Below are 25,065 nucleotides of genomic sequence, written 5' to 3'. Positions count from 1 at the left end.
TTGATTATTTTCTTCTTCTTCCCTTTAATACCACTTCATATGGACTATTGCTCTGTCCTCACAGAATTCCCTAGATCACACTATGGTTTATGATCTTCAAGTAGATCTAAACATTTCCATATCTTCACAAAGTATATACACATTCACTGTATTAAAACAAGTAAATTTTTTGTTAATGTTGCTATTTTCCTAATCTTAGGCTTTTAAAAAGCTGACTAGTCCTATTTAATAATTTGTATTCATATTTATTCAGCCCCATCTATAATGCTTCTGTGTTCCAACACTTTTGATTGTTCCAGACCATATTATATAACTTCTTTAATTAAAATTGCTAGCTGTAACCCGCAAAGAATTGCTTCAACACAAATATGATAACAAGGTATTAGTGCTATTAGCTTACCTTCCCTAAAAGTAAAAAGACTTGGAAGTTTATAAAAGAAGAATGTTAAAGGAGGAATAAAAGCTAATGGTGAAATCACATGCAATGGAAACAGTGGGATAGACATTTATATAAAAGGGATCACCCTCCAATAACTCTAAGAAATTCTAGTTCTCCATAGATACTAGTATATTCTGGGTCTTAATGGATAAAATGGAACTTTTCATTTTATCAACTGAACGTATATTATTTTTGTAGATGCATTATTATAGTACGGGGTTCATAAAAATCGCTATTTTTCTGTCCATTCACAGACAGAAAAAACTTTTTTGTTTTTAATTTAGCTTTCAAATACCTTATTTAGGGGCTGGTGCTGTGGTATAGCAGGTAAAGCCACCACATGCAGTGCCAGCATCCCATTTGGGTGCTGGCTCAAGTCCCTGCTGCTCCTCTTCTGATCCAGCTCTCTGCTATGGCCTAGGAAAGCAGGGGAAGATGGCCCAAGTCCTTGGGTCCCTATACCCACATGGGAGACCCAGAGGAAGCTCCTGGCTCCTGGCTCCTGGCTTCAGATCAGCTCAGCTCCATCTGTTGTGGCCCTCTGGGAATTGAACCAGCGGATGGAAGACCTCCCTCCCTCCCTTTCGCCCTCCCTCCCTCCCCCCCCTCTGTAATTCTGCCTTTCAAATAAATAAATGTTAAAAAGAAAAAAATACCATATTTGTTATTTCACATTACTAAATTTTAAAAAAGAATTATTTACTTATTCATGTGAAAGGCACAGCAACAGCAGTTGATCTTCCATCTGCTAATTCATTCCCCAAACAGCCATAACAGCTAGGTTCTGGGCAAAGCTAAAGCCATGAGCCAAGAATTCCCTCCTGTCTCTCTTGTGGGTGGCAGTGGACCTAGCACTGAGGCCATTATCTACTGCCTACCAAGGAGCATTAGCAGACAGCTACATGACAAGCTGAGCAGCCAGGACTCAACTGGCATTCTGATATGGGTTGTAAGTGGTGTCCTACAACCTGTTGTGCCACAGTGCCATCCCCAGTAACTTGTTTTAACAGAGCAACCATATTAACATTTGAAAAAAAAAAAAACTCACCAAGAAGCTACTGGTAAGACAGTAAGCAGGGCAAATAGGCAGCAAATCCTGTAGATCAATCAGGCAGATAAAGCTCTTCAGGGAAGATCTTTTGGAGGACTAGTTACCAAAGGCAGGGTTAGCTGTAGATGGAAACCAGCAGTCTTAAGTATGATATTTGAATAGGACACCTCAGAAATATGATGATACTTCAGGAGTGAGAATTTAACTTAGCAGTTAAAATGCCTACATCTCATTTTGGAGTATCTGGTTTTGATTCCTGGCTCCAGCTTATGATTCCAGTTTTCTGCTAATGTAGATTATGGGAGGGAGTGATGATGGTACAAGTAGTTGAGTTCTTGCCATCCATGTAGGAATCGCATTCCAGGATTCTGGCTTCAGTTTCAGGCATTATAGGCATCTGGGGAGTGAGCAAACAGATGGGAACTCTCTAAATGTCTCTCTAAAAAATAAAGAAAAGAGCTAATAATTCAAAATATTCATGGAAGGGGCCAGCATAGTGGTCTGGCAGGTTAAGTTGCCCTCTGCAATGCCAGCATCCAATATGAGCCCTGGTTTGAGTCTCTGCTTCTCCACTTTCAATCCAGCTCCTGTTAATGTACTTGGGAAGGCAGCAGAAGATGGCCCAAGTGCTTGGATCTCTGCCACTCATACACGTGAGAGATCCCAATGGAATTCCAGCCTCCTGGCTTTGGCCTGGTCAAGAACCAGCCATTGCTGGCACTGGAGGGTGAACCACTGGATGGAAGCTCTCTTTTCTCTTCCTCTCTCTGTAACTCAAAATTTTTTTTTAAATTCATGCACAGAAGGGGCTCTTCAAAACATTCATGGAGGCCAGCTCCGCGGCTCAATAGGCTAATCCTCCACCTTGCAGCGCCGGCACACCGGATTCTGTCCCGGTTGCCCCTCTTCCAGGCCAGCTCTCTGCTGTGGTCGGGAGTGCAGTGGAGGATGGCCCAAATGCTTGGGCCCTGCATCCCATGGGAGACCAGGAGAAGCACCTGGCTCCTGCCTTCGGATCAGCGTGGTACGCCGGCCGCAGCGTGTCAGCCGTGGCGGCCATTGGAGGGTGAACCAATGGCAAAGGAAGACCTTTCTTTCTGTCTCTCTCTCACTGTCCACTCTGCCTGTAAAAAAAAAAAAAAAAAAAAAAAAAAAAAAAAAAAAATTCATGGAAATTCCATTGTGAAAAAATTATGTATGAATCATTTTTGCACCAAAAAAAAAAAAAAAACTCTTTTAATTACATTTTCCCACACACTTTCCATGTCTTGGAAATCCTCTTGCTAGTTACATTCCATCACAATTCCTTTGCTACAAGACTTTGGATTTTGTCTGGACATTTTTGTGGTTCACAGGATTAATACACTTACATGATTAACTATTTGGACTTAGTTTTGATTTCACATTTACTTTATTTCTTCATGTTTGCTTATTTTCTCCTGTTATTTCTCTGGAGTTGCTTGATGTTCTTCTGTGTGTGTTTTACTGTTTCCTCTTTTTGCTTCTGCTTTCCCAGAATATCTTGCTTGTAGAAACTAATAAGAGCTGTGTATTTCCAAACAGTCTTCACATATCATTATGGTATGAAAGGGAAATTCTATTACATCACATTCCTTCAACTTCCTTTTCTGAATTTTGATTTTACTGAAGCTGGTTCCAAGCATTGACAACTTCTTTTCCTAGGAGACCTATTACTATCTGCCTTTTGAATAACCTGCCTGGAAGGAAGAGACTATTTCACATATTTCATTTATATCCTGCACATTATCAATCAGTGTTTTCAAAGTGTTAATGACCAGCTCCAGATTCACGTGGGTGCTAGTATACACACATCTGCATAGGCTCTATCCCATGTTTAGTCAGAGTATCTGAAGGTGGAGCTCAGGAACCTGCAGGTTTTCTTTCTTTTGTTTTAGATTTATTTATTTGAGAGGCAGAGTTACAGAGAGAAAGAGAGGTCTTTCATGCACTGTTTCACTCCCCAATTGGCTGCAACAGCAGGAGCTTCTCCCAGGCCTCCCATTTGGGTGTTGAGCCTAAAGCACTTCAGCCAACTTCCACAGCTTTCCCAGCCCATTAGCAGGGTGCTGGACCAGAAATAGAGAAGCTGGGACTTGAACTGGCACTCACAGGAGATGCCAACATCGCAGGCACAAACTTAACCTACTACACCACAGCACTGGCCCCAGGAATCAGCAGTTTTTAACAAACTTCCTAGATGAATTTTCTCCAGACTAAGATTTCATAATCATGGCATAATAATAGTTTCGTAAAATCATCTTAATCAGTGATACACTTTACCAACCTCCAAGTATTTCTCTCATGTACTCAACTTTCTTTTGAGCCTCAGCCTTGAATTTTCAACCACTTCCTGTATATACTTACCAGAATATTTTCTCATCCAATAGTGAACACATTCAAAACTAAATCACCACTGGGTGTCTCCAACTCTAGCATCACATTAGCAAGAGTTATCTTTGGAGTCATTCTTTACTCTTGGTCACCATAGTGGCCACGGTGCCATGCACTGAGAAAGACAGTGAAGACATGACCAGACTTGGGTCATGCCTTCAAATTTCTTAGATTCTTTTACAGAGTTAACGTAACACTATGGCAACTTTAGCTTTTTTCTCAGAATATTTTACTTTCCTCATCAGTGACCTAATCTAGAATCTTATCATTTATTATTGATTGCTGTAATTTTTTGAGTCTTTTTGCTCCTAAACTGCCACCTCATTTAAAATTAATCCACCAAAAATTTAAGCCTTCAAAACAACCATTTTAAAAACTTTTTATTTCAAAATAGTTCTAAATTTACAAAACAGAAATTGTGGAGGTGTACAGAGTTCCCATATACCTCAAATTCAGGTTCCCCATTACATTTTTTTAAAATATATTTATTTATTTATTTGAAAGTCACAGTTACACAGAGAAGGAGAGGCAGAAGGGGAGAGAGAGAGAGGAGAGAGGAGAGAGAGGTCTTCAACTCGCTGGTTCACTTCCTAGTTGGCTGTGACAGCCGGAGTGGTGCTGATCTGAAGCCATGAGCCAGGAGCTTCTTCTGGGTTTCCCATGTGGGTGCAGGGGCCCAAGGACTTGGGCCATCTTCTACTGCTTTCCCAGGCCATAGCAGAAAGCCGGATCAGACGTGGAGCAGCGGGGACTCGAACCAGTGCCCATATGGAATGCTGGCACAACAGGCCCCAGCTTCCCCTATCATTAACATCTTACATACTTGTCACATTTTTTAAAAATTCTGGTTAATGCTTTCTTGTTCTCAATTGTTTATTGGCTATTTTTCAGACTAAATTTGAGGTCTTGATGATATAGTCTCCAGAGAAATTTCTCCTAGAGAATTGTTCTTTCTCTATCAGAAATCTGAATTTGCTGAAAGCTTGTCTCTAGAATGATAACTTTATACTTTTTGATTAACCAAGCCATATTTTTCTCTTAAGGCCTCCAGCAAAAGGGCTGGCCCTTTATATATGCTCTTGCTCCAAACTCCTATGGTGACTCTCTACTTCACCTGCTAAGCATTTAGCATGTGCTCCTTGATATTATTACCTTTATTCCTAATTCTTCAATTATTCCATTGGTTTCTTAAATGCAGAAACAATGTTTTTATAAACTTTTTCTTTCTAGCAATCCAGGCTTAACGCATAGTGAGCATTTAATAAATCTTCACCATCAATTTACTTATGCATTCCCTCATCAAATAATTACTGAATGCCCCATATGGTACTTGCTTTCATAGGCTAATAATTTAGCTGGAAATACAGATGTTAAATAAAAATGAGATGATCAATAGGGTTATTCATGGTAACACAGAAATGTTTAATGCAGACCTATCACAGGTCAGGCACGAGCACAATATAAGCTGAAAGCTGACACGGCTGATGGAGGTCGCATGTAAAGCACTAAAATGCAACGTTACAAGGGCAAACGGAATATCCTGGTTGCACAAAGGAGGGTGCAAAGATCTCTGCCACTTCACGCTTCCACTGGGTCTTGAAGGAGAACTTTAAACAACAATTCGGATGATGCAAGACTTTCTTGCAAGAGCTGTTTTCAGAAACCTGGAAAGCTCGTTCCTACATCATCTGAGCAAAACCCTGAGCTCAGCCCACGAAGCTGGGACTAGGATGGCAGGTGCCTGGCGATGGCTACTGCCCAGGGCAAAGTCCCGGTCGGCGCTGCTGGGGCTCTCTAAGCCTTTCCTCGGCCCTGCCCGCCAGCATGGCCAGTTATTCCCAGAGAAAGCCCCTCGGTGCCAACAGACTTTGTCAGCACCAGGACAGAGCAAATCTGGCATCTTCCAGAATGTTAGGGATTCTCAAGGGCGGCAAGTAAGAGAGTCCGCCGTTTCCAATACTCAAAAAAAAAAAAAAAAAAAAAAAAAGCCTACTCCAAAGTGCACATTTCTAACGGGGCCACGGGCCAGGTTTCCTCGTTTCGTGCTACAACTGCAACAGGCCAATGTTAAGCCGGGATTCTGACACAGCTGTCTTCTGGTTAAGCACCACGCGGTTTCCCATTGTTGCCGTGTTAAATTTAGTAAACTCTTCAAAATACGGGAGCGAAACCGGGAACGCCTGCCATGACGTTTGCCATTCACCAGCTGTCACCGGCGACGCTGGGGAAAAGCGATTCACCTCAGCAGAGCCAGCCCGGCGACCTCTACAGCTGCTCCACGCTTCTCGGCTCCTTCCGTGCGCCCCCAGACACCTGCGCCCTCGCCACCGAGCCACACCGCCCGCCTCTGAGGAGACAGCCACCACTCCCACCGCGCCTTCCGGAAGGCGGTGCGCCCGCCCGCACGCACGCACGCATGCGCGATGCGGCCTCCGCGCGGCCGCGCCGGGGTCGGGCACCCGGGGTGCCCCGCGAGCGTCGGCGCCTCCGGCGGGCGCGCGTGCGCAGTCGCTTTCCCGAGCGCTTCTCCCCGCCCCTCCGGCCGTCCGTCAAGCCGCCGCGCCACCCCTCACCATTCATCCCACTCCTCTCCATCCCACCAATCCAAGAAGGCCCTCGCCTACGTCAAGAACGAACGCCGCTTTCGACCGGGGAGTCTCCGGCCGAGGACGCTCCCGGAGTTGTAGCGCGCGCCGCGCCCGCCCCTTCCGCCGCGCACGCGCACGCGCACGGCCGGCCACGACGCGCCGGGGTTGGCGGCGGCCGCGAGGGCGGCAGTGGCTTCGACGCCGCTCGACGAGTTTCCTCCGCCCCCTCCCGTCGCGCGCTGGTGTGTGGTTGCCTTTAAAAAAAAAAAAAAAGAAAAGAAAAAGCCAACTTTATTGTTCCTCGCCCCACCTCCCGGCGCGGCGCGCGCCCTCAGGATGCACTGAGGCGGGGCGGGGAGGCGGCGGAGGGTCGCGCTCCCTCGGCCCCCAGCGCCGGCCGCAGGGGCGGCAGTCAGGATGTCCAGCAGCCGCCAGGCCGGCTCCGGCTCCGCGGGGACGAGCCCCGGCTCCTCGGCGGCCTCCTCGGTGACTTCCGCCTCCTCGTCCTTAGCCTCTTCCCCGTCGCCCCCTGCCGCGGCGGCGGCGGCGGCGGCGGCGCTGGGGTCCGGCGGGGCCGCGCAGGCCGCGGGCTCGGGCGGCCTCGGGGGTCCGGCGCGGCCTGTGCTGGTGGCGGCCGCCGTGTCGGGCGGCGGCGGCGGCGGCGGGGCGGTGTCGGCGGGCCTGTCCCGGCTCAGCTGCGCGGCCAGGCCCAGCGCCGGCGTAGGAGGCAGCAGCTCCAGCCTCGGCAGCGGCAGCAGGAAGCGACCCCTGCTCGCCCCTCTCTGCAACGGGCTCCTCAACTCCTACGAGGACAAAAGCAACGACTTCGTCTGGTGGGTTTGAAGAGCACCCCGCTTCCCGCTGGCGAATTCGGGAGTTCTGTGCCTGGGGCCGGCGGGCTGCAGTGCGGGAGAGCGCGGGATGCTGGTGCAGAAGTGGCGCCTGCAGCGGGATCCGATGCTTTGCAGACACGTTCCGGCTCCGGGTGCTGGGGTGGGCAGTGCGGGCGTCCCGAGGCAGGGTCGGCCGCAGCAAGAGAAAGAGGCGCTGGGGAGTAGTGCACGGGGGCGCCGGGAGGCGTGCAAGGTCAGCTCAGTGGTCGTTGCTACCAGGAGAAATTTGGGCGAGGAGGTGGGGTCTGGAACGTTTTGGCTGTTTGGTGACCCGACAGTACCCGTGGTGGTGAATTCAATTTGCCAAGGGAGAGGATCTTTCCTGCTGGGATGCTGAGGGATGGAGTTGGTCAGAATGTCCTCAGAGGAAGTGTGCTGGATGATGCCCTGAACATGGGTGTGGGTGTTTTAGGAAGAGGGGTTTAGTGCAAGCACCCATCGTGTGTGAATATAGATATCTCTCCTTTTCCATCTCAATGGTTAAGGCGATTATTTTTAAATCTGCTCTTGAGGCTACAGCAGCCAGTCTGTGCACAAAAAAATTCCACTTGTCAGGTGGGTTTCTTGAAAGAACGAAGCACGTTGATGAAATATTATCCGTGGGTCAGGTGTAATTGTTTTACACTGTATAACTGAGTACACGGAAACTTGAGTGATTTGAAATGCTCCGTGTAGACATTTTGTCATCATAGTTGCATCTTGAATGATACACAGTAACATGTGGTGGTATTTGACTCAAAGGCGATTTGGTTACTTTCAGTGAAGGGTGAAGTTCATTGTCTTGCTGAGTCCGTTTTGGGGTTTTCATTAGGCTGTGCTTACTGTTGGTAGGATTATGAGACAGCAGCAGTTTTTAGCTGATTAAGAACCGACAGGGATTTGTGCCCTTCCTGCAGGAAGGCTCGTTGATAGAACTTTCAGTGAGTGTAGGAAGTTGGCTTGCACATTCATGGGGGAAGTTGAAGATAATCGGAATTGTCAGTAAGCATGATAGGGCTAGAAATGGAAATGATCGGGAACATTCATTGATTAGATGTGCAGACAGATTCTTGTTCCTGCAGAAGGATTACATCCTTATTCATAATTCTGCTTTTATTCTGGATTCAAAGTTAGTTCATTTTTAAATTGACACTGGGCTATACTTGGGATTGTTGTTCATAAATAAGTTGAACAGTCTGTGGCTGGGTCTAAGAGTTGCTTGCCTTCCCTCCCAGTCCCAATAGAGCCACACCATGAGGTAAAAGATAATAAAATAGTGGGAGTCTGCAGAATTTAGTTGTCTTTGTAAACACTATTTGCCTTTCAGTTTTCAATAGACTAAAAGAAAACAAACATGTCAGCATCTGTGTAGATCACTGAAATAGTATGGAAGAGGTGAGAAATAAGGGAAGCAATCATTCAGTCACTCAACAGATAGTTGTTTTTTAACTTTTATTTAGCAAATATAAATTTCCAAAGTACAGCTTATGGATTACAATGGCTTCCCCCCACCCCCCATAATTTCCCTCCCACCCGCAACCCTCCCATCTCCCACTCCCTCTCCCATTCCATTCACATCAAGATTCATTTTCAATTAACAGATAGTTATTTGACATTTGCTTTTTGCCAAACACCCTATGAGTTTCTGTGTACTGTAAAATACGTTGTAGGAGTAGATGGCACTGATATTTAATTAGTTTAAAATTTTATTAAAATTTTTATTTATCACTTAAATTTTTTTAAAGATTTATTTATTTGAAGGTCAGAGTTACACAGAGAAGAGAGGAGAGGCAGAGAGAGAGAGAAGAGAGAGGTCTTCCATCTAATGATTCACTCCCCAGTTGGCCACAACGGCCGGAGCTGCGCTGATCCGAAGCCAGGAGCTTCTTCCAGATCTCCCACACAGGTGCAGGGGCCCAAGGACTTGGGCCATATTCTACTGCCTTCCCAGGCCACAGCAGAGAACTGGATCAGAAGTGGAGCTGCCAGGTCTCAAACCGGCACCCATATGGGATGCCAGCGGCGCTTCAGGCCAGGGCATTATCCTGCTGTGCCACAGCGCCAACCCCAACTTTTAAAAATTTCAAACTAGTTTTGAGTCCTAACCATGTTGCCTAGACTATTGATTTCTAGTGTGGAAACATCCAATGAAAATATTTAGGTAAAAACTCTGAATATTTCACTTTCTGTCTAGGAATCTCTTTTGTCTGTTGCTTCTTTATCTGGAAAATTTGAATATTCAGTGGAATTAACTAATGAGAGACCATTTTCTGTTTCTTAAGCCAGATTTGCTCTTGGCCAAACTCTTGGGATAAGAGGATATGAATTAGGCAAGGCCCAAGGAATCCTTTTCATTTCTGATTGGCTCTGGTGGTTGGTTGGTCTGGTCTTTTGTATGCCTCAAGGTCAAACTGTTGACCAATTCAAATTACTCTGCACCTTTATATCCAAGTGAGGTCAAGTTCAAATAATAATGATGATTGCTTATTCGTCTATAGCACATTTTAAGCATAGGCTTATACTTAACATTTCATTTTATTCTTACAGCAGTTCTGTGAGCTTACAGAGAACTTGTCTTTTAAAAATAAAATTGCTGGCCGGTGCCGCGGCTCACTAGGCTAATCCTCCGCCTTGTGGTGCCGGCACACCGGGTTCTAGTCCCGGTTGGGGCACCGGATTCTGTCCCGGTTGCCCCTCTTCCAGGCCAGCTCTCTGCTGTGGCCAGGGAGTGCAGTGGAGGATGGCCCAGGTGCTTGGGCCCTGCACCCCATGGGAGACCAGGAAAAAGCACCTGGCTCCTGGCTCCTGCCATCGGATCAGCGCGGTGCGCCGGCCGCAGCGCACTGGCCGCGGCATCCATTGGAGGGTGAACCAACGGCAAAGGAAGACCTTTCTCTCTGTCTCTCTCTCTCACTGTCCACTCTGCCTGTCCAAAAAAAAAAAAAAAAAAAAAAAAAATACAATTGCTTTTGAAGCACAGAGAAGATAAGTAGCTTTCTTTTAGATTGGGCAGCTCAGGAACAAAATGAAAACTTGCATCTCAACATTGTTAATTTAGAACTTTCTTTGAATGTAGTTAGAGAATTTTAGATCTGTAAGTTAAGGTACTTGTATCTAGCCATCTAGCCCAGTGATTTTTTTTTTTAAGATTTATTTATTTATTTGAAAGAGTTACACAGGGAGAGAAGGAGAGGCAGAGAGAGAGAGAGAGAGAGAGAGAGGGAGGGAGGGAGGGAGGTCTTCCATCTGCTGGCTCACCCCCCAACTGGTGGCAAAGGCCAGAGCTGCACCGATCCGAAGCCAGTAGTCAGGAATCAGGAGCTTCTTCAGGGTCTCCCACGTGGGTGCAGGGACCCAAGGACAGGGGCCATCCTCTGCTGCTTTCCCAGGTCACAGCAGATAGCTGGTTCGGAAGTGGAGCAGCCAGGACTCGAACCAGCGTCCACATGGGATGCTGGCACTGCAGGCAGCGGCTTCACCCACTATGCCACAGCACCAGCACCCCAGTGGTTCTTAAAATGGGGTAGATAGAGCGAAGCAGCTATTTCATTCACATGAGATATATATTTTTATCCTTGACCACTCCCTCTCCCCATTTGTCCACATCCCTAGATACCACAGTCAGAATTGGAGACAGGATTGAGCAGCTATGTCTTCCTTCCTAAGAACAGTTAGTTTAAATAAAGTCACATGTACGTTCAGATGCACACACTGACCTCTCATATTTGAAAACAAGTTTATATTTAGCTGCAGAATTAATGTTTTGGGGATTTATACTTTGTATTTTAATATTTAATAAGGATTGGAAGTATGTTAAAATGTGGGTACCTATAGATGGGGAATCTGTGGTACAGGGATGAGTAGTATTTAGCTTTACATTGACTAAATTTTCAGCATTCACAAAATGTCTTTGTTGCCTTGGTTTTTCTATATTTTTCTTCTTTGGTCCAATTAACTAATATATGAGTCTAGACTATTTTTGGAAGATGCTTTCTTTTTTCTATTCTGGCTCTTTTATTTTATTCTGTGACATAACTACTGCTTTTGCCTTTGCCTTTCTGACTATTTCAAATGACCGTTTCTGCCTCCACGAGTCTGTTATTCTCCAACTTGTAGCAGAAATGTGTAGAATGGTACTTCAAAAAATTCATAGAAAATGGAGTTAAAAGATACGCTTATTTTAGTGCAAAAATGTTTAAAATCCATGAATATGAAGGGGTTTTCAAAAAGTTAATGGAAATTGTATAGTGCAAAAAAAATTGCAGAACTTAAAAAACTTGCTTGCTCAAAATAAACTTAACTTTTGATTCCATTTTACCACAAAGTTTTTGAAGTATCCTCATATTTGTAAGGAAATGTAAACTCCTTGTAGGACAGTTAACTTTTAGTCATCTGCTTCCATCTACGGGTTCATTCCCCGAATGGCCAGAGCTGGGCTGATCAAAAGCCAGGATCTAGGAGCTTCTGCCAGGTATCCCATGTGAGTGTAGGGGCCCAAGCACTTCAGCCATCTTCTGCTGCTTTCCCAGGCACCTTAGCAGGGAGCTGGATTGGAAGTGGAGCAGCCAGGACACAAACTGGTGTACATATGGGATGCCGGCACCCCAGGCAGATGTTTAACCTGCTATGCCACAGTGTCTGCCCCTGTGCAATATTTTTCTTAATGGATATAAGGATAAACAATTTTTCAAAGTGATTGTATTATGGAATATAATTTTCTTTGTGTTGGTAATGTAAGTGGAGAATTTAGGTGACTTTTTTGACCATTGTGAACGTACACATATAGGACTCTCTAATTTGAAGAGCTTTTAAAGCATAGTCAATTACTGAAATCAACTTTGAAATTTAGATTGTTGTAATATCATTCAAGAACTTCCTTGAATCTGTAAAACTGACACTTGATGATTCTTTTGCTCTATAAATATATATGGAATTTGGATGACAGTGATGATGAAATGTTTTCTTAAGAAAATGATGCCAAATTATAGCGTTTCTGTATGGTCCTTTTAACTCTCAGATGGTGGGTCTTCAGCATTGATGTAACCAGAAGACATAGACGAATTAAATGGTGGAGAAAATGAATATGCTTATGAAGCAGAATATTTGGATTCTAGTTTATAATTGAGAGACAAGTCCTTGCATGCTAGGGTTCATTACCAAGAATGTTGATAGGTAGTTGTCTTTTCCTTTCACAGATTTTCTTACTTTTCCTGATAATGAGCCAGTGTTACTTAGGTGATCATTTCCCATCCAAGAATTGTTATTGACTACAATAACTGTAACCTTAAATTTTGTTGCTCACTTTTCCAAATACACATATGTTTGCTGTTGTGGGATTTCTTTATGTTTTATATAATTATTTTAGTCTGCAGCCCTGTTTCTCAGAAAACTTCCACAGCTTCGAAGGAAAGGCTTTTTATGGAAAGCAAAACAAAACTGTAATTAGCCATTCCTCTCTGTCCTGTTAAAATGCGTATTATCCAAAATAAATGCCTTTTATATCTTGACCTGTTTTTACTTATGATTTCGTCCATCTGTCCCCATACCTCTGCTGATTGCCTTCAACTTCACTTGTTCTTTGCTTTGTGTCTTTCTTTATATGTTTTTAGGTCAGGGTCTATTTGTATAAATTCCTGCCTTTCCTTATAATATTTTCATGTGGTAACTTTTTCTCATATGTGAGTTAATTGTCCTTTCATTTTTTGTTTCATCGACTCAGTTTGTCTTTATTTCTCAGTGAAGAGTGGATTACCAGAGCTGGTCTGATTTCTGTTTCTTCTATTTCTGGTATAACCTTGAAGAAGTCATCCTTTTGCTAGTTTGTGTGGTTTGGGGTAGCTGCTCCTCTGAATTCAGAGTTGGAACATACAATCCAGGCTAAAGTAACCAACTGCATTGGAATCCCCTTCCCTCAGTATTAGTTCAGGCATGGTTAGTTGACTCCAACAGAGCAATAGAGATAATGAGACAAAGTGGACTTCGTCTGTTTTGAGAGCTCTTTTAGATCTTTTTAATTTTTTTTTATTTGAAAGGCAAATCATCTCTCTGCTGGTTCGCTCCCTGAAAGCTTGCAACAGCTAGGCTGGGGCATTCTGAAGCCAGGAGCCTAGGTTTCCTTCCAGATCTCCTGTGTGGGTGGCAAGTACCTAAGCACTTGAGCCATCTGCTGCCTACCAGTGTGCACATTAGCAGGAAGTGGAGGAACTAGAACTTGAACCAGCACTCGTGGTTTGGGATGCAGATGTCCCAAGCAGGAACTTTTTTTTTTTTTAACTTGAAAGTTATAGAGAGAGGGACACATACAAACACATACACACACACTGAGAGAGAGAGAGAGGGAAGGAGAGAGGGAGAGAGGAAGGGAGAACTTTATTCAATGGTTCATTTCCCAAATGGCTACAACAACCTGGACTGGGCCAGACCAAAGCCTGGAGCCTGGAGCTTCTTCCAGGTCTCCCACACAGGTACAGGGGCCCAAGGACTTGGGCCATCTTCTACTGCTTTCCCAAGCCATAGCAGAAAGCTGGATCAGAAGTGGAGCAGCCGGGTCTCAAACCAGTACCCGTAGTGGATGCCAGAGCTGCATACAAATGCCTAACCTAACTTTTTTCCCCCCTTTTTTTTTTTTTTTTTTTTTAAAGATTTATCTATCTATTTGAGGGGCAAAGTTAAAGACAGAGAGAGGGAGAGACAGAAGGAGAATTCTTGCATCTCCTTACTCACTCCCCAAATGCCTGCAATGGCCAGAGCTGTGTGTTTCCGAAGCCAGGAGCCAGGAGCTTCTTCCGGGTCTCCCACATGAGCGCAGGGGTCCAAGGACTTGGGCCATTTTCCACTGCTTTCCCAGGCCATAGCAGAGAGCTGGATCAGAAGTGGAACAGTCAGTTCTCGAACTGGTGCCCATATGGGATGCCAGCACTGCAGGCAGCTGCTTAACCAGCTACACCACAGCACCATCCCCTCAAATTAGTTTTTATATACTGTGTGGTAAGAGTTGAAGGCTCACCATGGATGTCTGGTAATCATAGCAGCATTTATTGGAAAGGCTATCCTTGTTCATTGAATTTTCTTTAAACTTTTTTTAAAAAATCAGCCACATTTATTTCTAGAATCTTCATTCTGTTCTGTTGTTCTATATCTTTATTCCTATATTGTATTGATTGCTATATAGTAAGTCTTGAAATCAGGTTGTAATTTAGGCCATTTATTTCAGTCATTTTGATTATTTAGATTGTTTGCACTTCCACATAAATTTTCAAATAGACTTGTTAATTTCTACTCAAAAGGATGTAAAATTTTAATTAAAACTATATTGAAAACTATATTAAAATATATTTCTAGTTATTTAGGTATTATTTAATTTCTCTTGGCAATATCTTAAACTTTTAAGTGTTTGGTCTTATAGCATATTTGTTGAATTTATCCTTAAGTATTTTTTGTTTCTGATGCTGTTAATTGTTCTTTTAATTTCAGTTCTAAATTATTACCAGTATATAATAGTATAATGTATTTTTGTATTTGATCTTTTATGAATTTTAATTTTTAATTTTTTTCAAATCTAATTCCCATGGTGATGATTATTCTTTTCTTCTTCTTCTTTTTTTAAAGTTTATTTATTTTTCATTCATTTGAAGGTAGAGTGAAAGAGATCTTCCATATTGGCTCGTTAACTCGCAAAATGTCAGCAAGAGTCAGGCCAAAAGCCAAAGCCAGAATCTGGGAACCCCAGCTGGATCTCCTATGTTGGTGGCAGGGACCCAAGAACTTGAACCATCACCTATTTTCTCCCAGGAATTGCATCTGCAGAAAGCGAGAGTGGGAGTAGCATAGACAGAACTCCAACCCAGGCTCTCTCATACAGGAATGGATGTCCAGAGCTGTGACTTAACCCATCACTATGACTCCCACCATCCTGTGAATTTTTTTTTCTTTTTTTGACAGGCAGAGTGGACAGTGAGAGAGAGAGGCAGAGAGAAAGGTCTTCCTTTTTGCCGTTGGTTCACTCTCCAATGGCCGCTGTGGCTGGCACGCTGCGGCTAGTGCATCGCGCTGATCTGAAGCCAGGAGCCAGGTGCTTCTGGTCTCCCATGGGGGTGCAGGGCCCAAGGACTTGGGCCATCCTCCACTGTATTCCTGGGCTGTAGCAAAGAGCTGGCCTGGAAGAGGGGCAACCAGGACAGAATCCGGCACCCTGACCGGGACCAGAACCCGGTGTGCGGGTGCTACAGGCGGAGGATTAGCCTATTGAGCCGCGGCGCCGGCCGTGAATGTTTAAAGTCAAATTTTTTTTATTATTTTTTGATAGCACCTATGGGATTTTGTAAGATAGTCAAGTCATCCACAAATACAGTTTTACTTCTTTCCAGTTTATATGCCCTATTTAAACATAGAAATATGTGTGTATACAAATGGATTTGATTTGCTAGTTTTTTTTAAAGATTTATTTTATTTATTCGAAAGAATTACAGAGAAAGAGAGAGAATGAGAGGTCTTCCATCCACTGGTTCACTCCCCAAATGGCTGCAATGGCCAGAGCTGTGCCGATCTGAAGCCAGGAGCCAGGAGCCAGGAACTTCTTCCAGGTCTCCCTCACAGAAGCAGGGGCCCAAGGACTTGGGCCATCTTTCACTGCTTTCCCAGGCTATAGCAGAGAGATGGATTGGAAGTGGAACAGCCAGGACTCCAAACAGTACCCATGTGGGATGCCAGCGCTACAGGCTAGGGCTTTAAAGTGCTGTGCCACAGCGCCTGCTCTGATTTGCTAATTTATTTATTTGAAAGAGTTACAAAGAGAGAAGGACAGGGAGAGAGAAAGATATAGAGATAGAGATAGATTCTGTCTGCTGGCTCACTCTCCAAATGATCACAATGCCAGGGATGTTATTCAATGGCTAAGTCATTTCGGCTATAACAAAATCCCTGATGCTGGGTAATTCATAAATGATAGGAATTTATTTTCCACAGTTCTAAACACTGAGAAGTCTCATATCAAGGTACCAACAGGTGCTAGCGAGTGTCTTCTCTCTGCTTCCAGGATGGTACCTTGAATGCTGTTGGACTATATGTCAAAGTTTCAGAGCAAACCATCCCTGAATCTTTATTTAAGGACCTGAAGCCTGTCCATGGGGACTGTGCCTTGTAACTTAATCACCCTTTGAAGTCTTACTATTTAATACTATCTGCATGGTCATTTAGTTTCAATATATCAGTGTATGAATTTGGGGGGATACATTGAGATCGTAGTATTCAGCCCTCAAATTAATGGAATCCTGCCATTTGCCACAACATGGAGGAGCCTGGAGGAGTTATGCAAAGTGAAGTAAGGCACAGAAAGAATATGTTGCATGATATCACTTCTCTGTGGAATTTTCCAATGGTCGAACTCGTAGAAGCAGAGAGAGCTGTGTTTGCTAGGGCCAAAGAGTTGAAGATAATGGAGAGATGTTGGTCATAGGACACCAGATTTCAGTTATATAGGATGGGTAAGTTCTGGAGATCTATGTAAAGTGTCTTTTTTTTTTTTTTTTTTATTTGACAAATAGAGTTAGTGAGAGACAAAGAGAAAGGTCTTTCTTCCATTGGTTCACCCCCCAAATGGCCACTGCGGCGAGACCCACGCCGATCTGAAGCCAGGAGCCAGGTGCTTCCTCCTGGTCTCCCATGCAGGTGCCAGGCCCAAGCACTTGGGCCATCCTCCACTGCCCTCCCAGGCCACAGCAGAGAGCTGGACTGGAAGAGGAGCAACCGGGACTAGAACCTGGCGCCCATAGGGGATGCCAGCGCCACAGGCGGAGGATTAACCAAGTGAGCCACCGCACCGGCCCCCTGTGTAAAGTATCTTGACAGTAGTTAGTGATACTGTATGATCCTTGAAGCTCGCCAACAGAGTAGATCCTAAATACTCTCACTACATAAAAGAAAAGGTAACTATGTGAGATGCTGGATAGTTGTTAATTAACTGTGGTAATCATTTCATGGTGTATATGAAGATGAAAGCATAATGTTGTAAACTTTAAATATGTATAAGTTGTATTTGTCAGCTATACCTCAAAGCTGGAAACAGTCTTGGCAACCATGGAATGTTTTAAGGGTCTTTGTGCATTTTGAGAGGCTTTTTTCAGGCATCCAGGTAATGTTTGACCTTCTTACCAGTTTAGATATTTGTTATGCCTGGGTTTGTGCTTGTGTCTTTTAGAGTAGTATTTATTGAAGGAGTAGAAGGGTTTCTAACTGCATTGTTTTTCCAGATGGATTGTTGTAAATGGGTAACATTTTCTCTGAAGCTACTCCAGTTATGTTCTATTGGGAAGCTACTGTTGCTTTGTTAGTATTTCCTCTGTATTTCTGTAGTTGCAAGGGTATTTCTTCCATTTCTTGGTTTGCCCTTATTCCATTATTGTATTCTACTTGTTTCTAACAGGAATTTTTGAAAGTTTTGACTTGGGTGGATACTACCCTGCCCAAATGTCTTAGTATGTTTAAGCTGATGAAACAAAATACCATAAACTAGTAGCTTATAAACAACAGAAATTTATTTCTCACAGTTGTAGAGACCAAGGAACTGGCAGGGATGGCTCTGTTGAGGGCCTGCTTTCTAGTCCCTGGATGATGCCTTCTGGCTGTGTCCTAACATGGTGGAAGGGGCAGTCGTGCGTCCTTGGTTTGTTTGTTTTTTACAATTTATATATATATTTATTTATTTAAAAGAAAGGCAGAATGACATAGAGGAATACACACACATGCACACACACACGCACACAGAGAGAGAGACCAACCCCAAGAACTTATATATGCTGGTTTATTCTCCAAATACCCAAAATAGCCAGGATAGGCCAGGCTGAAGCCAGGAGTCAGAAACTCCATCTAGGTTTCCTATGTGGTTAGCAGCAATCGAAGTAATCCATTATTTTCATGCTTCCCAGGTGCGTTAGCAGGAAGCTTTCTAAGAAGCAGAGTAGTCAGGAATTGAACCAGGCTCTCTGAATTGCAAGGCAGGTGTCCCTGGTGTTGGTTTAACCCACTGTGCCACAACACCTGACCTGGACTGGATTTATTCTAAGGGCATTGATCTCCCTTGAGGGCTGGCCTAACTACGTAATCATTTCTTAAAAGCCCCAGCTCCTAAACCATCATCATGTGGGTTAGGATTTCCACGTAAATTTTTGGAGGACACAAATGTTCAGCCCATACCACCAATTCACTCAATGATAATCTTTTCCATTATTTCTTTTTGATGTTTTCTGGCACTTAATGAATTCTGTATAGTGAGCATTTTACTGAACACTTCATAGATACCTTGTTAATCAGAAGTCTAATATCATCCCAGATATACAAAGGAAGAAACAGAATTAGAGAAATTGTAAAGAAGAGAAAGTCATAAAGCTGTAGATGGCATAGTTACAATTAATATCTATTCTATTTTTCTTTTGAAGTATTAAAGCAAGCCTTTTGTCATAAGAATTGAGACTCTTTAACTCACGTTAGAAAACATTCATTAAAAGTTGCTAGCTTAAACAGATTTGGCAGTAATTTTTAGGTATTACAACTTTTGGTATTACTGCAACACATGAAGTGACACATTCTGTAGTCTATTCTTTTTTCCTTAAAAAATTAATGAATGATCTCTGTGTGGAGTGAATTCTTACTCTGTCAGTTCTTCAGTTTTCTGGCTGAACAAACTTGATTCTTTTTTGTCTCATGCAACATGTAATCTATCAGCAAGCCCATAGCTCTGCCTTCAAAAGTATCAAGAATCTGATTACTTCCCATCAGCCCCACTCTACTACTAAAGTCCAAACCCAACCATTTCTCACTTGGATTATTATCGTAGTTTTCATACCATTTCTACCCTTGCTTCTCTGTCGTCTCTTTTCCAGGTTTAAGTAAAGTGACCCAGTTCATCACTGTGTTAAGTCATGTCTCCTTTAGTTCCAAAGTATCCAGTGAGTTCTTATGTTACTCACTATAAACGCCAAAGTCCTTACTTAGAGAGTTGTTTTTAGTGGATCCTTATCATCTCTCTGGCCTTGTCTTCTATTCTGCTACTTTATTTTACTCTCTACTGGCTTTGCTTGGAGTATGTCGGATCTTTTTCTACTTTAGGGCATTTGCACTTGATCTCACTGCTGGGTTGCTGTTCCCCTATATTTTGTAAATAACTTTGTAAGTAATTTTCACTACCTTGAAATATGTACTCAAATGTCAACTATTTCTTCAGGCTTTCCATACTGCCTTTTACAGATTGTAACCAGATTCACAACCCAGTACTTCCTATCCCGCTTCCTTGCTTTGCTTTTTTCCTTAACATTCATGTCACCATCGCATCTTGCTGTGTGCTCTTTGTTTTTATCTTGTTTATTATCCATCTCTTGCACTAGATTGTAATTGTCATGATGGGATTACTGTTACATTTACTTCTTTACCCTGGTATTGGAACAGAGTCTGGTATGCATGCAGTCAGTGCTCAATATGTAATTTGTTTACTGAATGAAATTTTAAAAACTGGAATTTTCTGAGAAGTATTGACAAGTATTCACAGTTGATTCATTTTGGGAGCTGCGACTACTCCTAAATGTCCAGTGGTGGCATGTTTGGAAGTATGGATTAACTTGCAAAGAAACTGGAATGTCTTAAGACATTTTATTTTACTTCTAAGCATCACTGAATGCAGCTTAAAACAGGCATGTGAAAATATTGTTATGATGGCATTGTTACTCTAAACATATTTACTTAGAAACTGGAAATATCTTTTTCCCAATCTTAAAAATGCTTATTTATAGGTACCATTTGAAAGGCTGGCATGTAGGTATCTCGACTATCTGTGGTAGGAAATTTGGATATTTGTTGTTGTCTACTCATAGGGAAGAGTATTTTCTAGTTTTCGAATAATAGGGGCCGGCACCGCGGCTCACTAGGCTAATCCTCTGCCTTGCAGTGCCGGCACACCGGGTTCTACTCCCGGTCGGGGCGCCGAATTCTGTCCCGGTTGCCCCTCTTCCAGGCCAGCTCTCTGCTGTGGCCAGGGAGTGCAGTGGAGGATGGCCCAAGTGCTTGGGCCCTGCACCCCATGGGAGACCAGGAGAAGCACCTGGCTCCTGGCTTCGGATCAGCGCGGTGCGCCGGCCGCAGCGCACTGGCTGCGGCGGCCATTGGAGGGTGAACCAACGGCAAAAAGGAAGACCTTTCTCTCTGTCTCTCTCTCTCTCTCACTGTCCACTCTGCCTGTCAAAAAAAATAATAATAATAATAATAGGACTACAGAGTTTCATCCAAGGGGACTTAAAAAAAATCAAAATTTTATATGGTTAAAAAAAATAAGACAGGATGCCCCATAATGAAAAGCAACAGAGCTTTCCCCTTCAACATTTCCAAGATAGTCTTTCCAATCAAGAGCAATCATTTCAATTCTTTTTGTGATTTCTTTGCCTGGAATTAATCATTGTTATCATCAACATCTGACATTTGAGTGATTCTGAGTACTTGTTACTGGCATAAATACAGTCTTTTAAAAAATTTTAATCTTAATTTCCATATAAGACTAATACTATGTCATATTAACACAGCAAACAGGGGGATTAAATAATTGATTATGGTTGTACAGTGAGTGGGAATGCTATCATTAACACAGGTGTCATGAGCTCACTACCTGTATTACTTACTGGTACCCTAGATTGCCTCAGTTTCACTACATAATATCATAAGGGCCGGTTCTGTGGTATAGCAAGTAAAGCTGCTGCCTGCAATGCAGCATCCCATATGGGCGCCAGCTTGAGTTGTGGCAGCTCCACGTCTGATCTAGCTTCCTGCTAATGCACCTGGGAAAGCAGTGGAGGATGGCCTAAGTGCTTGTGCTCCTGCGTCCACAGAGGAGACGTGGAGGAAGTTCCTGACTCCTGGCTTTGGATCAGCCAAGCTCTGGTTGTTGCAGCTACTTGGGGAGTGAACTAGTGGGTGAAAGATTCATTCATTCTCTCTCTCTCTCTCTCTTTCTCTTTCTCGTTCTTCCTCCCAACCCGCCCCCCTTATCTCTGCCTTTCAAATAAATAATTAAATATTTTTAAAAAATAGTGGGGTGATGCTGTGGCACAGTAGGTTAATCCTGTGCTTGTGGCGCCATTATCACATATGGGCAGCGGTTCTAGTCCTGGCTGCTCCTCTTCTGAACTAGCTCTCTGCTATGTCCTGGGAAAGCAGAGGATGGCCCAAGTACTTGGGAACTGCACCCACGTGGGATACCCAGAAGAAGCTCCTAGCTCCTGGCTTCTGATTAGCCCAGCTCTTGCCTTTGTGGCCATTTTGGGAGTGAAGCAGCAGATGGGAGGCCTTTCTCTCTGTCTCTCCCTCTCACTGTCTGTAACTCTACCTCTCAAATAAATAAGGAAAATCTTTAAAAAAATTATGAAACTATTTCTTGATTTGTTGCTTGAATTTAATAGGACAATTAGCCTTTTTTATGAATATCCTGGGGACAAGATGGTAAGTGTTCAATCATATAGTTCTGGAAGAGAGAGCAGGAGATTGGAATCCCCTCTGTTAATGTTGCTCAAATGCTCTGTGATAAAAGATAATTTTTTTCTATTTTTTGTCACAGATTGATATTTTTAAAAAGTAGAATGGAAGTGAGTTGATTCTCAAAAAGTGAATTACAAAATTTCAGGGACTTAAGTCATCTTCTACTGCTTTCCCAGGCCATAGCAGAGAGCTGGATTGGAAATGGAGCAGCCGGGACTAGAACCAGTGCCCTTATTGGAAGCGGGCGCTTCAGGCCAGGGTTTTAACCTGCTACACCACAGCACCGGCCCCTGTTTAAGTATCTTTATCTCTGCTGCTGCTTTTCTTTTTATTGTTGTGGCTTTAAGTCTTTTTTTCCTCCCTTGCCATTTTGGTAGGTTTTAGGACAGACTGTGAAATAATTTCTGTAAGTCTGCCCCGATTTTTGGTTTTCCTGTCATATTTCTGGCAGGTAACTGTGGAAACTTGGCATCCAAGTTTGTTCTATGCTCATGTGCAGGTTGTATACACTGAACGGTCATGTTCAGTGATGAGGGGACAGTTAGGCTTGAAATTGTGTTTACACATATTCGTTAAAGCTTTGCCCTCTTATGGACTGTGAAAGTGCCTATTTCTAATTCCACATAGGCTCTAAACTGTGTGATTGATGCTCTGAAAGTAACTTAAGGGAGTACCTTTTTTCTATTTGCATAGAAATGTTTCATGTCTTAGCAATGATATACTTACATTTAAGGACACTTGATCATTAAAATATCCCTTATCCAAATTATGCCAGTTAACTACATAGCTCTTTTTTTAACTCAGGTATCTATTACTTTTTTTTTTTTTTTTTTGGACAGGTAGCGTTACAGACAGAGAGAGAGAAAGAAAGGGCATCCCTTCGTTGGTTCACTCCCCAAATGGCCACTATGGCCGGTGCTGCGCTGATCCAAAGCCAGGAGCCTCTTCCTGGTCTTCCATGCAGGTGCAGGGGTCCAAGCCCTTGGACTATCCTCCACTGCCCTCCCTGGCCACAGCAGAGAGCTAGACTGGAAGAGGAGCAACCAGGACTAGAACCCGGTGCCCATCTGGAATGCCGGCACCACAGGTGGAGGATGAACCAAGTGAGCCACGGCGCTGGCCCTCAGATATCTATTACTAATAGCATTCTTTATTACTTTGGGTAGATAAGATTTCATATGACATCATTTTCCATCCATTTAAAGGAATTACCTTTAGTTAACATTTCTTTTTTTATAGAAAGCTTATATTTAATAAATATAACTTTCATAAGTACAACTTTTGTATTATAGCAGTTCTTCTCCAATACCCTCCCACCCACCCACCCCCAAACCATCCCACCTCCTATCCCTCTCCCATCCCATTCTTCATCAAGATTCATTTTTAATTGTCTTTATATACAGAAGATCAACTCTATATTAAGTAAAGATTTCAGCAGATTTCACCAACACAGACACACAAAGTATGAAGTACTGTTTGAAGACTAGTTTGAACCGTTAATTCTCATAGTACAACACATTGAAGACAGAGGTCCTACATGGGAAGCAGTTGCACAGTGTTGCACTGTTGTTGATTTAACAATCGACACTCTTATTTATGGCATCAGTGATCACCCGAGGCTCTTGAGCTGTCAAGGCTATGGAAGCCTCTTGAGTTCACAAACTCTGATGTTATTTAGACAAGGCCATAATCAAAGTGGAAATTCTCTCCTCTCTCTAGAGAAAGGTACCTCCTCCTTTGATGGCCCATTCTTTCCACCGGGATCTCTCTCACAGAGATCTTTCATGTAGGTCATTTTTTGGTACAGTTTCTTGGCTTTCCATGCCTGAAATGCTCTCCTGGGCTTTTTAGAGAGATCCGAATGCCTTAAGGGCTGATTCTGAGGTCAGAGTGCTGTTTAGGGCATTTGTCATTCTATGAGTCTGCTGTGTGTCCTGCTTCCCATCTATATAGCTTTATACAGTGGTACTTGATAAAGTTCATGGAAAAATAGAATTAAAAAATACATTATGGTACAAAAATTTATAGTTTTTCAAATTATACGTTTTCTATGAATTTTTGAAGTTCCCCTGTATTAAATCACTATGGACATTTTCAGTGAATTGGCTAATTTGTTCTTCTCTGTCCTTTCCTATCTTGTTTACCCTCAAATATCAGTTGTGCTTCTTAAGGGCCCCATTATATCCAGTGTGTACTCTTAAAAGATTTCTTCTCATATGATAATAATCATCTATAATGCCTATGACTCTGCCATTAGATTTTATATCCTCACAAAAATAATGTTTATACTAAGAAAATTTTTCTTGAAGGAATGAGTAAATTTTCAGTGACAGTATTAAGAGTTAATCAGTAATGATTTGATTTGTGTGCAAGTAATAGAAATCTTGATAAACATTGATTGACTTGAGTAAGTAAAGGTTTACTTTTCTTGTGTCACGGGAAGCCTGGCGGTAGGCAATTCAGGGAAGAGAGAGCTGCTCAAAGATGTCATCATGGACCCAACCATCATCCTAGCTTATGGTTTTTGTCATTCTGATCACCAGATGGCTGTTGTATCTCTGGACATTGCATTAGAGTTTGAGGAAGAGAAGAGAAGGATAAAGGAAAGCATTACATTTTTGTTCTGATGGACAGTGTGCTCTCAGGGGGCTGGTACCTAGATTTCATTGACCAGAACTATGTCATATGTCCAGTCTCACTCAAAAAAGACAGGTTAATATTCTGTTTTGATCCTCTCTAGAAAAACAAGGGAGAATAGGAGTAGAACTTAAGTCTAAGTGCTTAAGAACATAGACCTGATTTTGAATTTTGGCTCTTTGCTTCCTAGCTATGTGAGACTCTGTGCCTCAATATTTTCATCTATAAATGGAGTCTAGTAATAAGTACTTACGTCACTGTTGTTCAGTGGATTAAATGAATTAATATACATCATAGGTTTAATGGATATAGTTTATTCCATTTTAAATATTACCAAGAAGAATTATTAAACTGGAATTGTAAGTTTATTCCTTGAGGAATTAGTTTGCTTTGAGAAAGCAAAGAGAGCATATAGATTAGTAGGTAAAGACATGTGCTTTAAATATATGGGTTGCTTAGTGGAGGAAGATGGTAATATTTTCTTAAGATCTCTGGTGATTACTTAGCACTATTAAAAGTTATGGACTGAGTTAGAATATTGGAACCATTTTAATT

The 25,065-nt window shown here is 42.8% G+C and overlaps 1 protein-coding gene and 1 long non-coding RNA gene across 12 annotated transcripts in view; one reads left to right on the top strand and one right to left on the bottom strand.

The window, feature by feature from the left end:
• The window catches only part of LOC149125272 (uncharacterized), a 76,660-nt gene extending 70,008 nt beyond the window's left edge, over positions 1-6,652 (bottom strand). For 2 of the 3 annotated variants that reach the window (XR_016210333.1, XR_016210334.1), the window contains exons 1-3: positions 6,527-6,652; positions 1,717-1,887; positions 1,488-1,609 (exon numbers count right to left, since the gene is read on the bottom strand). This is a non-coding gene — a long non-coding RNA (uncharacterized LOC149125272). Of the gene's footprint in view, positions 1-1,487; positions 1,610-1,716; positions 1,888-6,475 lie in introns of all 3 variants that reach the window. The other variant, XR_016210335.1, reaches the window with a different exon arrangement.
• Positions 6,646-25,065, top strand: part of COP1 (COP1 E3 ubiquitin ligase) — a 209,809-nt gene continuing 191,389 nt past the window's right edge. For 6 of the 9 annotated variants that reach the window (XR_011390253.2, XM_051856979.3, XM_051856982.3 and 3 more), the window contains exon 1: positions 6,646-7,323. Coding sequence is in view for 6 of the 9 variants with exons in the window: in XM_051856979.3 (XP_051712939.1) it covers positions 6,908-7,323 (416 nt within the window). In the remaining 3 variants the exon portion in view is untranslated. The remainder of the gene's footprint in view (positions 7,324-25,065) is intronic. The other 3 variants (XM_089299437.1, XM_089299436.1, XM_089299434.1) reach the window with 3 other exon arrangements.

The sequence above is a fragment of the Oryctolagus cuniculus genome, chromosome 7, assembly GCF_051225735.1.
Source record: "Oryctolagus cuniculus isolate XC-2025 breed Fujian yellow rabbit chromosome 7, ASM5122573v1, whole genome shotgun sequence".
Lineage (NCBI taxonomy): Eukaryota > Metazoa > Chordata > Mammalia > Lagomorpha > Leporidae > Oryctolagus > Oryctolagus cuniculus.
The sequence above is the reverse complement of the archived record's forward strand: the minus strand, read 5'-3'. Positions and strand labels throughout refer to the sequence as shown.